The 17209-nt window shown below is 42.7% G+C and overlaps 1 protein-coding gene across 5 annotated transcripts in view; it reads left to right on the top strand.

Moving 5' to 3' along the window:
- The first annotated feature begins 1553 nt into the window (after positions 1-1553).
- BCL2L13 (BCL2 like 13) overlaps positions 1554-17209 on the top strand; it is a 64802-nt gene continuing 49146 nt past the window's right edge. The window contains exons 1-2 of one of the 5 annotated variants that reach the window (XR_009764360.1): positions 1554-1817; positions 13913-14092. Coding sequence is in view for 4 of the 5 variants with exons in the window: in XM_061638582.1 (XP_061494566.1) it covers positions 13972-14092 (121 nt within the window). In the remaining variant the exon portion in view is untranslated. Of the gene's footprint in view, positions 1818-1910; positions 1933-2454; positions 2751-13912; positions 14093-17209 lie in introns of those variants that run through there. The other 4 variants (XM_061638582.1, XM_061638578.1, XM_061638581.1 and 1 more) reach the window with 4 other exon arrangements.

Here is a 17209-nt window from a genome sequence, read left to right as displayed (position 1 = left end):
TCTAGCCTGCTGCAAAGGTCAGTCTTTTGAAGCAGCCCTCTCCCAGCACCAGCATGAAGGCAGTCTTCAGCTGCTTCCAGAAGTCTTGTTCTTCACTAGTTGGAATGCAGACACATTGCATTTTTAAACATGTAAAAACATGTTAAACGTGTAAAAACTAAAAGTATATTTTCTACATTGCGTAAGATTCAAGTTAGAAAGAACATGAACGGTGTTTGTGGCAATCTTTTCTTTGGTCAATGCTTGCCATATGGTAAAATCCTGTATTTCTTCATTGATTTATATGGGCAGTTCTTTTTTTCTTAAGAATGGGGGGGCACTATGGTAACTGGTAATTAGAAATACATTCATATACTTGAGATCCACCAGCTAAGGAGCTACAGGATTTGCTGGCAGAATACCAGACCGGCCGCCGCCATGACAGACAATGCTGGCAGAACACTGGCAGTTTTTGTTAGCAGCTCTTATTTTCTGCTGCCTAACAATGAATTTGTGTGTTTTGCTTAAGGCTGGAGACAGATCCAGGAATCCACTGTTGGATTTTATATTTTCAAAATGGGGTTAACTATTGTTATAGTAGTTCTAAGTGTAACCAGAAACCTGCATAGCATCTAAGAGCCTACCAATGAAGTCTGTTATCTCCTCCTATACTACGTCTGAGACTGAATGCCAACTTTGAGGCTTTAGCATCTAGACAGCTACCTGATTCCCCCCTTCCTTAACATCCAGTGAAATGAAGAGTTAGGAAAAACTGAAAAGCTTGCTCACTATTTAGTGACATTTTGAGTGGTCCTAACAAAAATAGTGTGACCATTCATTTTAGATATTTTCTTATGAATCAATGTGATATTCTTTGTTCCCACCCTTTTAGATAACTAATCATTTTTATATTATTGAGCGGAAACTGATGCTATGAGATAAGTGACTTACCTTCCACTAAAATTGTCATTAAAATATTAATTAAAACATTTAAAAATAAATTAATTCAGTTCAATAGACATGCGGTGCCTTAAGCACTAACACATTTATTATGGCATAAGCTTTGGTGGACTATAGTCCACTTCATCACAAGCATGGAGCGTGATCCTCAAGTTGATAGCCACACAAGAATGTAGACAAAAAAAGAAGTAAACAGTGAGGCCAGAAGGAAATGAAAACAAAGAATACAGACTGGGCCAATTATGTTAAATCTAATTGTATGTAAATAAGCACATTAATATTTTATGCATATGCCCACTGCCTGAGCCACTCCTTGCACCTGGCTCCAGTTAGTGGAATTCGGGGTTCTAATAAGAAAACAAAGCAAATCCCATAAGCATGAAGTTCTTCCGCTCCTGCCAGCGAAAATCTTATTTAGGGTTTGTTGCTTTTCGGAAGTCCAGGCTGATTATCGCTTTACACTTTTTTCCTGTCTTGGCGGCGAATGCTTGCCTCGACGATCGCAAAAGCAGCCACAAACTCTCACCTTGCGACGTATTCCCCTACTGAAGGAGATCGCCCGGGTCGGTTTCCCTCGCTTCCGTCGCGGTGACGTCGTGACGTTCCTTGCGATTATGGGGTGCGCCCTTGCCTTCCTTTGCCCTCCTCCATCATGGCGGCGGAAGAAGCTTTCATTTGAGGGCTGACTAGAGGCGCCGCGCGCGCACACACAAACACACATATACATATACCCAAGCGCGCGCGCCCGCATACATATACCCAAGCGCGCGCATGCATAAATCATAACACGACCCAACGGTGCGGGTCATTTCCTAGGTGGCGTCGCGAGGCCTCTTCCTTTGACCTCCTCTGCTTCCCCCTGTCCTCGTAAGACTCAGGTAAGCAAAATAAATAAATAATAAAACCCTTCCAGGGCGGGAGGGGAGAAAAAGAAGAACCGAGCTCCTCAGTCAGCGTTCTCAGCGCGTGCGAGGCCACCCTGTGGGCGGTTAGGTGATTTGCTTTGGGCAGTTGGCGGCAGCCCTGTTCGGTCGGTGGGTGGGGTATGTGTGTCAGTGTTGGGGGGGCTTCTTTCCGCAGTTTCTGTCCCGCCGTCTCCTGACTACCTCCTCTTTTCAAAGGTTTACAGCAAATGCCCTAGCGTGATTCCTCCCTCAAGTGCTCTGGTTGTCCTAAGTTTCCTCAGAGGTTGCTCAGTCTTTCCTCAGGCGTGCACGTTCTCTCCTCCTTTCACCGACTTCCCTTATTCATGGGGCACGTGTGTGAGGCGGGACTTTCCCCTGCACTGACACCTTCAGACAGTGTCTGTTTGAAGGGCAAACGAATATCCCGGCCCGAAAAGGAGTGACGGGTTGAGGGGAAGGTGTATGGTGTTCGTAGGTAGCGGTGGCGGGGAGGGGGGTGTTCTCCCCATGTTCTGGTCACTCGTGAGTCGTTAACAAGGTGCTGGTAGGCTGTGAGGGAATGCAATACTATCCCCCCTTTAAATAGAGCGGAAAGCGCGCGTGTGTATGTGTTAACTACTGTTTGTCTGTAGGAGCCTTCCCCACTGTGTGGTGTGAAATGCGAGCTATTCCCTCCCCTGCTCCCCTGGCTCTAGGTCTGAAGTGATTGAAGAACAGGCTCCTCCTCCTTCTGGTGACTGAACAGGGTCAGCGTTGTTTATAGTGGTGTGTCCTGTCCCCTACCAGTCCTCTTCTGCTCCCAGAGAGAGTTTCTGCTTCTGCTGGAGTGTGTGAATGTGTTCAGGCTTATGTGTATTCTTCCCTGGAGCATTTTCTTGCTTTACAGCTGCATTTACTCAACAGTTGGTAAGATGGCATTCTTTTCATGAGTGTGATGATGGGAAGGGAAGGGAGCATTGATGCATGATATAGCTTGGTCTTCGGCTTTCCTTAAGTTTGTCATTGCAAAGGAAGGCCTGGGTTGCTTCCCTCACCCTTGACTTGGTATTAGTGATAAATAAAAGCTCTGTGCAATGGCTCCCACTATCGTTTCTGAAATGGGGGACCTCTGCATTTAAAAGCCAGTGTTTCCTGAAGCTTCCCAAAGAGTGATATATTCCTTAACTTGAAATATTTGTTTAGTTGTGCACTAGTGGAACAATTATTTTGGACATTCCTACCTATATTACTGACCAACACTTTGCTTTATTTTTTTTACTATACATACCTAGATACACTTCTAATATTTCTAATCATGTTATCATCTTGGGATATTTTCAGAGGCTTGTTCAACCATTCTGAACACTATGAATTGTATAGAAGACTTCAAAAACAAATGGATTTTAGTCAACACTTTAATTGCTGGTATTAAGAACTGTATTTTAACAGAATGTGGATAAATTATTGGAATAATTGTGGCTTAGATATAGGAAAATAAGAGTTCAGAGTGTGGAAAATGTTGTGAAACCTTTGTAGGAGATAATTCAATTAAATCCATTCTTGTTTATGGAAGATTGTGATAGTATAAAGTTAAATTAAAACCACAGCACAAATAAAGCACTGCTATCAAGCCTTTCAGAGACCTGGTTGGATGAAGATGGGGGGGTTAATCTCTCTCAGCTTTGCCCACCAGGTTTCTCTGTATAGCAGCAAGCAAGACCTGGGGGGCGGGGAGGTGGAGTTGCAGTGGTCTATCGTTATACCATTCCCCTGACCAGGTGCCCTATCCCACAGTCTTCAGGGTTCGAGTGTGTGTATCTGAAGTTGGGCGGCCGGGACAGAATAGGGATTCTGTTGGTGTACCGCCCACCCCGCTGCTCAACAGTCTCCCTTCCTGAGCTAGCCGGGGTGGTCTCGGGGTTGGTGTTGGAATCACCTAGGTTCGTTGTACTGGGGGACTTCAACATCCATGCTGAGACCGCTCTGGCGGGAGTGGCTCAGAATTTCATGGCCTCCATGACAACCATGGGTCTGTCCCAAGTAATATCTGGTTCCACTCATGCTGCTGGCCACACTCTGGATCTTGTGTTCTGTGCTGGATGGGATGATGGTGATCTTGGTGTGGAGGAACACTCTGTAGTTCCGTTGTCATGGACAGATCACTACCTGGTGGGGTTTAGACTCACTGGGACTCAAAACCTCTGCAGGGGTGGGGGACCAATTAGAATGGTCCGCCCCAGGAGGCTGATGGATCCAGATGGTTTCCTGAGAGCTCTTGGGGTTTTTCCTGTCACCTCGGCAGGCGATTCTGTTGAAGCTCTGGCTGACCTCTGGAATGGGGAAATGGCCAGGGCAGTGGACATGATCGCTCCTGAGCGTCCCCTCTCACGGAATGGAGCCAAACCAGCTCCCTGGTTTACCAGGGAGCTGATGGTGATGAAACAAATGAGACGGAGACTAGAGCGACGTTGGCGGAAGACTCGGAGCGAGTCTGACCGAACACGGGCTAGAGCCTATCTGAAGGCCTACTCCATGGCAGTGCGGGCAGCAAAAAAATTATTCTTTTCAGCCACCATTGTGTCTGTGGGGAGCCGACCAGCAGAGCTGTTTTGAGTGGTCAGGGGTCTCCTACATTCTGGCCCCTGAGAGGGTAATATAGACCACTCATCAGCCCACTGTCAAGAATTTGCACGGCACTTCGCAGACAAAATCGTTCAGATTCGTTCCGACATGGATGCTATAGTTGATACAGGCTTAGTGGATGTAACTTTGGCTCCTGCTTGTCCAATAATAATGGATTCTTTTCAGCTTGCACAACCCGAGGATGTGGACAGGATCCTTGGAGAGGTGAGGCCCACCACATGTCTGTTAGACCCTTGACCTTCCTGGCTTATTAAAAGTGCCAGATGGGGCCTGGCCGAGTGGGTGAAGGAAGTGGCCAATGCCTCCCTACAACAAGGCAGAGTTCCAATGTGCCTAAAGGAGGCAGTTGTAAGGCCTTTGTTGAAAAAGCCCTCCCTGGACCCCTCTATTCTGGATAATTATCGACCAGTGTCTAATATCCCATTCCTGGGCAAGGTAATAGAGCGTGTGGTGGCCTCCCAACTACAGGGATTCCTGGATGAAACGGATTATCTAGATCCATTTCAGTCTGGTTTCAGACCTGATTATGGGATGCTTTGGTCGCCTTGGTAGATGACTTACGCAGAGAACTGGACAGGGGGAGTGTGTCCCTGTTGGTTCTGTTGGACCTCTCAGCGGCTTTTGATACCATCGACCATGGTATCCTTCTGGGTCGCCTTACCGGGATGGGACTTGGGGGCACCATTTTATGATGGCTCCATTCCTTCCTGGAGGGTTGAACCCAGAAGGTGGTGCTGGGGGATTCCTGTTCGACTCCTTGGCCGTTGGCCTGTGGGGTCCCTCAGGGTTCAGTTCTGTCCCCCATGCTATTTAATATCTACATGAAACCGCTGGGAGAGGTTGTCCGGAGATTTGGGGTTCAGTGCCACCAGTATGCAGATGACACCCAACTCTACTTCTCCTTTCCACCCAATTCCAAGGAAACTGTCTCGGTTCTAAACCAGTGTCTGACAGCAGTGGTGGACTGGATGAGGGTGAACAAGCTGAAGCTTAATCCAGACAAGACAGAGGTGCTCCTAGTCAGTCGAAAGGCGGATCAGGGAATAGGGGTTCAGCCTGTGCTGGATGGGGTTACACTCCCCCTGAAGATGCAGGTTCGCAGTTTGGGTGTGCTCCTGGACTCAGCCTTAAACCTGGAGGCCCAGGTTTCTGCGCTGGCCAGGAATGCTTTTGCACAGTTAAGATTAGTGCACCAACTGCGCCCGTTCCTGGAGTCGTCTGATCTGGCTATGGTGACACATGCCTTAGTTACATCCCGCTTAGACGACTGTAACGCGCTCTACGTGGGGCTGCTTTTGAAGACTGTTGGGAAACTTCAGCTGGTGCACCGAGCTGTAGCCAGAATGTTAACTGGGGCTGGTTACAGGGACCATACAACTCCCCTGCTGCAACAGCTCCGCTGGCTGCCAGTCTGTTTCCGGACACAATTCAGAGTGCTGGTTATGACCTATAAAGCCCTATACGGCTTAGGTCCAGGCTATCTGTTAGACTGTATCTCCCTATATGAACCTGCCCGGGCCCTGAGATCTTCAGGAGAGACCTTTCTCACGATCCCAGCACCTTCACAAGTGCTACTGGTGGGGACACGAGATAGGGCCTTTTCGGTGGCTACCCCTAGGCTCTGGAACTCCCTCCCTAGAGAGGCAAGAATGGCCTCCTCTGTGCAGTCTTTCCGCCGACAGCTAAAGATTTTTTTCTTCCGGCAGGCCTTTGGAACTGAAGGTTTTAAGGGTAGTGACTGAAGAGGATGCTGTATGTTATTGTTTTGCCTGTATGCTCCTAAACTGGGTTGCAGTATTTTAAGAGTAATTGGTTTTAACATCTTAATAGTTTAATCCTGTTTTAATGCTGATTTTATATGTTTATATGTTTTATATTTTTATAGTTTCTTAATGATGTATACTTGTTTTTATCTGGAAGCCGCCTTGAGTTCCAGTTTGGAAAAAGGGCGGGGTATAAATAAAGATAATAATAATAATAATAATTTCACACGCCCCCTCCTTTAGTCTTTCAGTCTCTTGAACAACTTGTGTTATTGATAAATACACTTTTTTAAAAAAGTCAAATGGGCAGTATTGGATATTGGTTACTGCAGTGCTGCCAGTAAACATTGATAGTGTTTTACTGACTTAGAATCATAAAGTTGGAAGGGGCCTGTAAGGCCATTGAGTCCAAGCTCCTGTTCAATGTAGGAATCCAGTTTAAAGCATACTCAACAGGTGGCTGTCCACCAGCCCTTGAATGCCTCCAATATTGGAGAGCCCACCACCTCCCTAGATCATTGGTTTCATTGTTGTACCACTCTAACAGTTAGGAAGTTTTGGCTAATGTTCAGCTGAAATCTGGCTTCCTGTAACTTGAGCCCATTATTCAGTGTCATGTGCTCTGGAATGATTGAGAAGAGATCCTGGCCCTTGTTTGTGTGACAACCTTTCAAGTACTTGAAGAGTGCTATTATATCTATCTTCTGTTATTTCAGTCTCTCTTCATAGGGCTTTCTTTCTAGTTCCCTGATCATCTTTGTTGTCCTCCTCTGAATCTGTTCCAGTTTGTCTGCATTCTTCTTAAAGTACAGAACTGGACACAGTACTCAAGATGAGGCCTAACCAGTGCCAAATAGAGGGGAACTAGTAATTCAAGTGATTTGGAAACTATACTTTTGTTAATACAGCCTAAAATAGCATTTGCCCTTTTTTGCAGCCACATCACACTGTTGGCCCATATTCAGCTTGTGATCAACAACAATGCCAAGATCCTTCTTGCATGTAGTGTTGCTGAGCCAAGTATCCCCTATCCTATAAATGTGCATTTGGTTTCTTTGTCCTGGGTGTAGAACTGTGCGCTTTTTGTTATGTGCCTTCAAGTCAATTTCGATTTATGGTGACTCTATGAATCAGCGACCTCCAATAGCATCTTTATAAACCACCCTGTTCAGATCTTGTAAGTTCAGATCTGTGGCTTCCTTTATGGAATCAATCCATCTCTTGTTTGGTCTTCCTCTTCTTCTACTCCCTTCTGTTTTTCCCGCCATTATTGTCTTTTCTAGTGAACCATGTCTTCTCATTATGTGTCCAAAGTATGATAACCTCAGTTTCATAATTTTAGCTTCTAGTGACAGTTCTGGTTTAATTCATTCTGTTGTTTTCAGCCCAATACTCCAGCCTATCAAGATCACTTTGAATTTTGTTTCTGTTCTCAAGGGTACTGACTATCCCTCCTAATTATGTATCATCTGCAACTTTGATAAGCATTCCTTGCACTTCCTCACCCAAGTCTTTAATAAAAATGTTGGAGCACTGGGCCCAGGACCGAGCCCTGCGGTACCCCACTCATTACCGCTCCCCACTTTGAGAAGTAACCATTGACAAGTGCTCTTTGAGTACAATTCTGTAACCAACTGTGGATCCACCTGATAGCTCTTCCATTCAGCCCATATTTAGGTAGTTTGCTAATCAGAATATCATGAGGCATTTTGTCGAAAGCTTTGCTGAAGTCGAGATATATTATGTCCACAGCATTTCCAGGGTCTACCAAGGAGGTTACCTGATCAAAAAATGAGATAAGACTAGTCTAGCAGGATTTGTTCTTGATAAATTCATGTTGGCTTCTAGTAATCACTGCATTGTTTTCAAGTTACTTACGGAATGGCTGCTTTATAATCTGTTCCAGAATTTTCCCAGGGATTGAAGTCAGGCTGACTAGTTTGTATTGCCCTGGTTCTTCCTTTTTGCCCTTTTTTGAAGATAGGGACTTCTGCCTGTACATTTGCCTTGTAGCTGATGTGCAGAGGTAAAACGAAATAAAGTTTGGTAGGTGAACTCTGCACTGACAGTAGGTAACTAAAAGAAATGCTGGATATGCAAGATAGACAAGTTGTTTGTAAAGTAAGCGTTTTCAGAAAATATATAGTTATGGCTGCTGACTAGAATATATCCTTTAGGACAATTCCCAACAAGCACAAACAGACCTACCACTTTTACTTTGTAACCTTATGTCAGATATTCAAGTCAGGTTAAGCCACAAAGTTATATCTATCATAGGGTTTAATTCTGGATCGGAAGACTCAAATGGATGAGAAGTGGCCTCATTTGCATGCCACATAAAATGCTTTTTAAAAATTTACTAAATTTATATCTTGCCTTCCTCCCAGAAGGAGCCCAGGGCTGCAAAAATGATAGTTAAAATAAACTGTAGTTGAATATGAATTAGCAGCATGCTAATGCATACTGCTGAAATTGCGGGTGTGCTTTGCTCCTTCCCCGCTCCTTCCCCACTCCTGCTGCTGCCACACTGCCAGGAAAAAGCCACTGCCTGGTTTGTTGTCTAATCTGAATCTAGGCTCACTGTTTGTTTCTCACTGAACAGATCATGAGATTGCTGCTAACTGCCTTATACTTAGTCAGACTATTGATCCTTCTAGCTCAGTATTTTCTATACTGACTAACAGCAGCTCTTCAGGGCTTCAGAAAGGTGTCACTCCTAGCTCTTTCTGGAGGTGCTGAGGATTGGACCTAGGACCACAAACTATGTCAGTGACAGAAAAAGAGGCTAATTTGTTACAAAATGAGATTGCTGTTGTGACTTTTAAAAATTATAGTGAGTGATTTGGATTATTTCTATTCTGTGTAATCATTGTAAAACAAAATAGACTTCTAAGCTATCTGTCTGACAGATATAAAAGTGGTGCCTTCAGAACACAAGCATAAATGCTTCAGGGTCTCTGATAATCCTTCATATTCTAGGCAACAAAAATCAATAATGTGGTGATACAGCATCAAATGGGTAATGAGAGGTTCTCTAATCGAATCGAATCAAAAGATTACCTTTAGTAGACTTTAAGCAGAATCTTCAGAGCACCACTATTTTGAATCAATTGCTGATTTAATTCTTATGAAGCAGCAAAGTCTTGTGGCTGTTTTGTAGCTCTCTCTCTCTCTCACACACACACACATATGTATGTGTATATATATATGTGTGGTGCATTTATATATATATGGCGTGTGTGTGTGTGTGTATATATATATATATATATATATATATATATATGGCATAAGCCTTTGTGGACTAGAGTCTACTTCATCAGATGCATGAATGCTATCCCAAATTAGTAGCTACACCCATGTATATTAAACCTGCCAATTTGAGAAAAGCATAGTAAGGTGTAGTCTGAAAGTTTATGCCTTAATAAATTTGTTAGTCTTCTTTGTTTTGCTATAGCATGCTAACATGGCTACCCTTCCAGAAAAAAATATTTAGTAAATGAAAAGCTGTCTGTGCTGTGGAATCATAACGGAGGACTAAAACAATGTAAAGCCCGCTTTTATAGAGGATTAGAACTGTTAGAGAGCCAGTTTGGTGTAGTGGTTAAGGCAGCCTTTTCCAACCAGTGTGCCTCCAGATGTTGTTGGACCACAACTCCCATCAGCCTCAGCCAGCATTGCCAATGGCTGAGGCTGATGGGAGTTGTGGTCCAACAACATCTGGAGGCACACTGGTTGGGAAAGGCTGGGTTAAGGTGTTGGACTAGGACTTGGGAGACCAGGGTTCGAATCCCCACACAGCCATGAAGCTCATTGGGTGACCTTGGGCCAGTCACTGCCTCTCGGCCTCAGAGGGAGGCAATGGTAAACCTCTGAATAATGCTTACCATGAAAACCGTATTCATAGGGTCACCATAAGTCGGAATCGACTTGAAGGCAGTACATCCATCAGAACTGTTGTATTCATTGTTAACCATTACTTTTCAATGTAATTGGTGTGTAATCCATTTGTGGATTAGGATCGCTTACAGCATCTAGGTGTGTCAATCTGACGGACTCCATGATTTTCCAAGCAGCTCAAAGTCAAATAGATAATGGCAGATTTTAATGTTTGATGGCGTTTGTGAGAAGATGTTGCTTGTAAATTTGCTTATATATTCTGATCTCCACTTAGTTAATTTCAAGGTCTTGGTATGGACCATACCAAGGTATCAAAGGTTGGAGGCAGGAGCAATTTTAATGGCTATGTCAGGGCTGGATAGATACTGCTGATTTTTACTAAAACTGTAGGTAACACTGTTGGTCTGTTAGCAAAAATCCATAAGCCTCAGTGAGGTAACACCTTCATTAGAACCTAAAATGTGACAAATGTCACTACTTCACTACGTTTTAGTTGATTCTGACCCTGTTGTGGCTTTTGCAAATTCTTATGTGCCAGAAACACATTTTATGTGCTGTGTTGTCCTGTTTTGAATGTTAAGTATTCCTTATTTCTCCTTTACCTGCACTTTACAGAATACACAGTGACTGCATTTACCATATTTCAGTTTTCCGATCAACCCAGAAGTAATATTATAGTAGTGCATGCAGTAGGGCTTGAAAGCATTTTGTCACAAAAGGTGTTACATTTGTCATTGTGTGTTCAAGTCTTTCTCACTATTTTGTATATGATTCATAGGTATAATACATTCTGCAGTGAGGGAGTCAGGCATGGGAAATAGCTTGCAAAGGTTTCCAGGTATACTCAAAAATGTGAGAAGATGCAAGGCTTCTTGGAGAGTTGTCTAACTCTGCTTACAAACACGAATGCCAAAAGTTAGAAACTGATCCTACCGAATAAATTGCTTATTACTTATAGAGAAATACCGAATGAATTATTGCCCTTATATTTTACTGTAGAACAGTATTGGGGAATGTTTTTTACTTCATGGGCTAGATCCTTATCATGGGCCAAATTTGACAGGTGGGTGGTGCTGCCCAGCTGTCAAAGTCACTTGCGTTGCCATTAAGTCTTCAGGATTGGAGACTTAAAGGGAAAGGAGGGACACTTGCAAAAACCTTTTCCAAGTCTCCCTGCACTTCCCTTTTAATTCTCTGAGATCAGAGGCTTAAATGGGAAGGAGGGGGAGACTTGGAGAAGCATCTTCCAAGTCTCCCTACGCTTTGCTTTTAATGACCCTGATCTTAGAGAATTAAAAGGGAAGCATGAGGAGACTTGGAAAAGGCTTTAAGACAGCCCCTTACGCCTGTTTGAGCAAATGGGAGTGCAGAAGCTGTCTTAAAGTGTTTGCAAAAGCCTTTTGAAGTAGCTTGCAGGTGAGAGCTGGCTGTTACCGCAGGGTGCTTGTGTACAGGGCTTTAATCATCTTCCAAGTCTCCCTACGCTTTGCTTTTAATTACCCTGATCTTAGAGAATTAAAAGGGAAGCATGAGGAGACTTGGAAAAGGCTTTAAGACAGCCCCTTATGCCTGTTTGAGCAAATGGGAGTGCAGAAGCTGTCTTAAAGTGTTTGCAAAAGCCTTTTGAAGTAGCTTGCAGGTGAGAGTTGGCTGTTACCGCAGGGTGCTTGTGTACAGGGCTTTAATCCCCGCTCAGCTAATGAATGGGAATTCCCCATGTGGGAACAGGATTGTGCAGGCAAAGCAGGATTAAATCCTGTCGTCCTGTCCTTCAGCAGACATCACTGGTAGTCCAACCCCCTGCTCAATGTAGGAATCCAAATTAAAGCATACCCAACAGGTGGCTGTCCAGTTGCCTCTTGAATGTCTCCGGTGTCGGAGAGCTCACCATCTCCCTAGGTCATTGGTTCCATTGTTGAGCCGCTCTAACAGTTAGAAAGTTTTTCCTAATGTTCAGTTGAAATCTGGCTTCCTGTAATTTGAGCCCATTATTCCATGTCCTGCACTCTGGGATGATCGAGAAGAGATCCCGGCCCTCCTCTGTGTGACAACCTTTCATGTACTTGAAGAGTGCTATCATATTTCCCCTCAGTTTTCTCTTCTCAAAGTTAAACATGCCCAGTTCTTTCAGTCTTCCCTCATAGGGCTTTGTTTCAATCCACTGATCGTTGCTCTCGTCTGAATCTGTTCCAGTTTGTCTGCATCCTTCTTAAAGTGTGTTGTCCAGAATTGGACGCAGTACTCAAGATGAGGCCTAACCAGTGCCAAATAGAGGGGAACCAATACTTCACACAATTTGGAAACTATACTTCTGTTAATGCAGCCTAAAATAGTATATGCCTTTTTTGCAGCCACATCACACTGTTGGCTTATGTTCAGCTTGTGCAAGACCTTTCTCTCATGTAGTATTGTTGAGCCAAGTATCCCCCATCTTATAACTGTGCATTTGGTTTCTTTGGATGGAAGCAACTTTTGTTTTCAGTTCTTAAACATCACTTTTTAAGAGAGCATCTTGGTCTGGGAGCAACTCTTTAAATTTCCCAAAGTGATGCCACTCAAGTGGTATATACATTTTTGTTAAGTAAATAAAATAAACCTGTGAAGTTGGTATTGTAGTACTGCATATTGCACAGAGGGAGGTTTTTGAACTAGATGCAAAGCAAGCTGCATAGCCAGCCCCCAACTTGAGCACTAGAGAGAGGAGGGTGTTACTCCTTTTTCTCCTCATGCTGTTGGGGGAAGTTCTATTTTTTCCTTGTAGAAAGATATTGTTAGAAATAATTAAAAGCTCTGACAGTGATAAAAATGGGGATGGGAAGGAGAAATTGGCCTAAAAAGGTGGGCTCCTCCCTTATCTTGGTTGAATGGGACCATCTAGCTGCCATCATTGGCTTTTAACTGTTTTCCTACAGGAGGGGTTTGCATATGCAGCCTCTGTAGGGTTTTACGGGAGGTTTTCTCTTTATTATTTGAAGCAATTTTTTGTGCATATCTAGGATACCCGGCATATGCTGGGGGGTAAGCTGGGGAAGGAACTGGCAATCCCACCCCATATACACGGTCTGCCTAGTAAACGTCGCAAGACGGCACCCTAAGAGTCGGAAACGACTCGCACTATAAGTGCGGAGACACCTTTACCTTTAGGATACAGAAACCTCTACCTTGTTTGCGGGTGGCTCTGTTTCACTGCCTTACTGATTGGAATATGACTGCCAAGTTTGTTAAAGAGAGTGGGCCATATGCAGTGCTGCAGATCTGCTGGTACAGTGGACTTTCATGCACACAATGTAGCTTCCTCTTCCTCTTTCCCCCCTTTATTTCAGTGTATTCATCCTACACACCCTCAAAATCAGCTCCAGAGAGTTAGGGGATCCTCTGAAGCAGATTTTGGGGGAGTAGGGTGGAGAAGAGGAATGGAAGTCCTATTGCACCAGCAGGACCCTGCTGATGCAGCATTGGATACAACCCAATGTTATTTTCATAAGTATTAAAAATAATTCTGCTAAGATGACACTGGCAGACATAAACTTTTCAGTAAATTTTTGGATTTGATAGTGCTTAATACTTAATATTAACAACAAACCTTATGTCAATCAACTTGCTGAAATGTTTAGATGGCTTTTCCACTCAAGATTGTCTCCTCTTGCCCCCCTTTTTTCTGTATGTTGATGTGTGAACCAGTGGTATTCTAGTAAATATGTGCTGGAGCAATTGCTTTTGTTATGTGCGCATGTGAATAACATGGTTCTGATTATGTTTTTTGAATTTTGATTTTTCCATGTTCAGATATTCAACAGAGAAAATTACATTGCCCATAATTCTGTGAGATATTGGAAGCCAACCAAATGGCATCTGCTACTACTGTGCCTGTTGGTTTTCACTATGAAACAAAATATGTTGTCCTCAGCTATTTGGGACTCTTGTCACAGGAAAAGCCTCAAGAGCAGCACTCTCCGCCAACTCAAGGTAATGTATATTTTCTTCTCTTGAATATAATTAGCTATAAAATTGGGTATTTACATTTAAAAAGATATGTTTCAAAATTTGAAAAACATATGATTTTTTTTGTTAAACAATAAAATATACCAGAAACACAAGACATTCTGGAGGATATTGATTGAAATATCACAATATCTTCACCTATTTTTAACTGATACTGTATTTATTTCAGTGTATTCATCTTAAAAAAAACACTTTTCTTCTTAATTGTGCCCCTAAGTTAATCATCTGTGTGTAGCAGAAGGTGTAGATAATGTATTTGTTTTTTGAGGTTGGAAAAACCTCTACCATTAACTGTCCACAAACGGTGATAGAAACAGCACAGAACTTGCTGTCTACCTGTTGCCCCCCCTCTCTCTGTGTGTGTACATGTTAGGGCAAATAAGATGTGAGAAGGATAAGCCCAAGAGTATATCCTGCTGATGAAGCAGCCAAAATTGGCAGAAAGCACTATACCAGCTATATTTATTTCATCACTTATTTATTAGTAGTATTTGTATACCATCCTGTAATAAAATTCTCAGGACACATTACACTAAAATTCAATGGGAAAAATACAATTTAGTTAAAAATGACAGCTTTTGCCCTAGTCAGTCCCATAAAGAAGCTGCTGCCGCTGAAACATTCTAAGTAGATTTTTCCTTCATTAAAAAGGCTCTCTGAGGTAACTACAGCATTGTCTGTTCGATATTCATGTGTTGCTTTTCTGCAGCTTCAGTTTGATAAATTATATTTTCCTCTGTAATCTTCTGGAAATGATGATGTTTGTAAACAACACTGGTTATGTCATCCTCACAGGAAATTTTTATCATAGCTACAGTTGCCACTCGAAGTATTTGGTCATTTTGGCATCTGGGTTGATTCTTAGGCAGAGGCATAGATCTCTTCTGGAGACAAGGCAGGATCAATTCATGTGTGCTCTCAAGTTGTGAACCTGATCCTTTAGAGGAAGTGTGATTTTTGCCTAGGACAGGCTGGCAAAACCCTATGTTCTGTTTTACCTAGGTCTCCAATCATCACCGTCTTTTAATGTGGATTCAGTTTTGGGCCCTTGACTGCAGTGGCATTTGTTCTGAACTCCCTAGTTCAATTAGGGAGTGTGATGTTATCACTATGAATTATTTAGCAGGTACACAATTCAATATTGTGTCTAGAGAAGATAATATTTAAGTCATTGTTAGAGAAGATAATATTGAAGTCATTGTTAGAGAAGATAATATTTAAGTCATTAAGTCAAGACTCTGTTTTGTGCTGTAGTCACAGTATACCTTTGAAGCAGAGCACATTGTTCTGCAGCTCAATACTGAAATACCTTCCTGTAATGAACTAGTTTGAACCCCTAATAATAATACAGTAATTTGCAGTCCTTTAGGAGAAATGTTCTGAGGAACCAATGCAATACAGCTGAATTTTGCTTCCAGTGAAGTCTGGCAGTGCTGCTCTTAGATTAACCAGAGGGCATCACTTGAGGAACAATATATTCTATTTTATTTCTTGGGAAGTGGGCAGGCATTTACATTGTTTTCTGAAAGCTTTGGAAATAAGAGGAAGATAGAAATATATAACTAATAGTTCTACTTGTTTATGAACGTTGTGATTAACCAGTCTTTGAAATTAGGCATGTGTCTTGTTGCTGTCTATACATCAAGTCAGTTTCAAAATCAGTTAATATTTGCTGTGTTGTCTCCTTTATAATCACTGAATTAGAGTAGTTTTTGATCCACAGAATGGTTTTGTGTTGTTGAATGCAAAGTTGATACTTAAATGGGAAAGCATTGATTATGCAACATGAGGTATCTAAATAGTACTCCTGTGTACTTGAAAGGATTGTCAAAATAAATTTCTCTGTTACCCAGACAAAGCTTTCTCTCCTTTAATGTGATTTTGATAGTTGTGATACTGCTGCATGGAAGGAAGAGTTGTAGCGCCTACCTATCACCAGGTCAAAGCTCCGGAGACACATCACTAACAATACCTAGTTCTGGCCTTATTCAGTCTATCCCATTCTGCAGCGTTGTTTGGACAGGTGGCTACAAAGAGCACAGGGGATTCTAGTGGTTGTTTACAGGGGATGTTTATGTTCTTTTTCATATATAGTAACATCTCAGTTAACAAAGTAGATGTGTTCCTGGACATTACTACCTTAACAGAAACTTTAGTGCCAGAGTTGGAATAACATGGGATAGGTTCCTACACCAGCTCATATAGGGTGGGCGTAGTTTCAACAGGAGCTTTAAAGAGTGCCTACCTGGCACCCATCCATTCCCCCTCGCTCCCCCTCCCCTCCTTCTCCTCCTCTGAATCATATTGGAACCTTCCCTCCCTAGCCCTGGGAGAGAAAACAAGAGATCTCTTTAATGAGAAGGAAGCACACAGGCTTGTCAGTTTCACCCTAGCAAAGCAAAGGCACTGTCTAGTCAGTTTTACCTTAAAGCAAAGGCTTATCAGTTTATTGATAGCAAACCAAAGACACAGACTAGTCAGTTTCACCTTAAAATAAAGGCACAGTCTTGAAAGTTTATCCATAGCAAAGCAAAACTGATCAGTTTTACCTTAAAGAAAGCCTTCCTTAAAAGGAGTTTCCTTCCTGGAGGATTGGTTAACTGAGGTATTACTGTATTGTTTAGATGTGTACAGCAGGAATTGAGAGTTGATAAGATCAGATAAGTATGGCGTATCTTAAAAGGGAATAGAAGTGATTCTGCTTGCTGCTCTTGACGCTGCTGTCATTGTTTGCTCTAGAACCAAGCTCCTCTCCCTAACAGTAGGTAATTATGCGCCCTGGAGGGCAGTTTGCATTTTCTGTTATTTAATTTTCTATATCCATTTTTGTAGAAGGGGGGTGTAATTTCTAAAACGGGCAAAAGAGCTAATGAAATAATTTAAAAATGGAGAAAAGGAGATGTGAGCAGTTAAAAAACTTCTCTTTGCTGGGGGGAGGTGGAAGGCCTGAAGGACAAAAATATTGGCATGCTACTTATATTGACTTGTGGGGGATTCCCAGGCTGTTTTGTCCTAAAAGGTTTGCTCTTCAGCATTATATGATTTGTCTGTTTGGTTAAATCTTGGCTGATAATTGAACAA

This window comes from Rhineura floridana, chromosome 8 (genome assembly GCF_030035675.1).
Source record: "Rhineura floridana isolate rRhiFlo1 chromosome 8, rRhiFlo1.hap2, whole genome shotgun sequence".
Taxonomy (NCBI): domain Eukaryota; kingdom Metazoa; phylum Chordata; class Lepidosauria; order Squamata; family Rhineuridae; genus Rhineura; species Rhineura floridana.
Note: the sequence above shows the minus strand (reverse complement) of the source record. Positions and strands in the feature narration are given on the sequence as shown.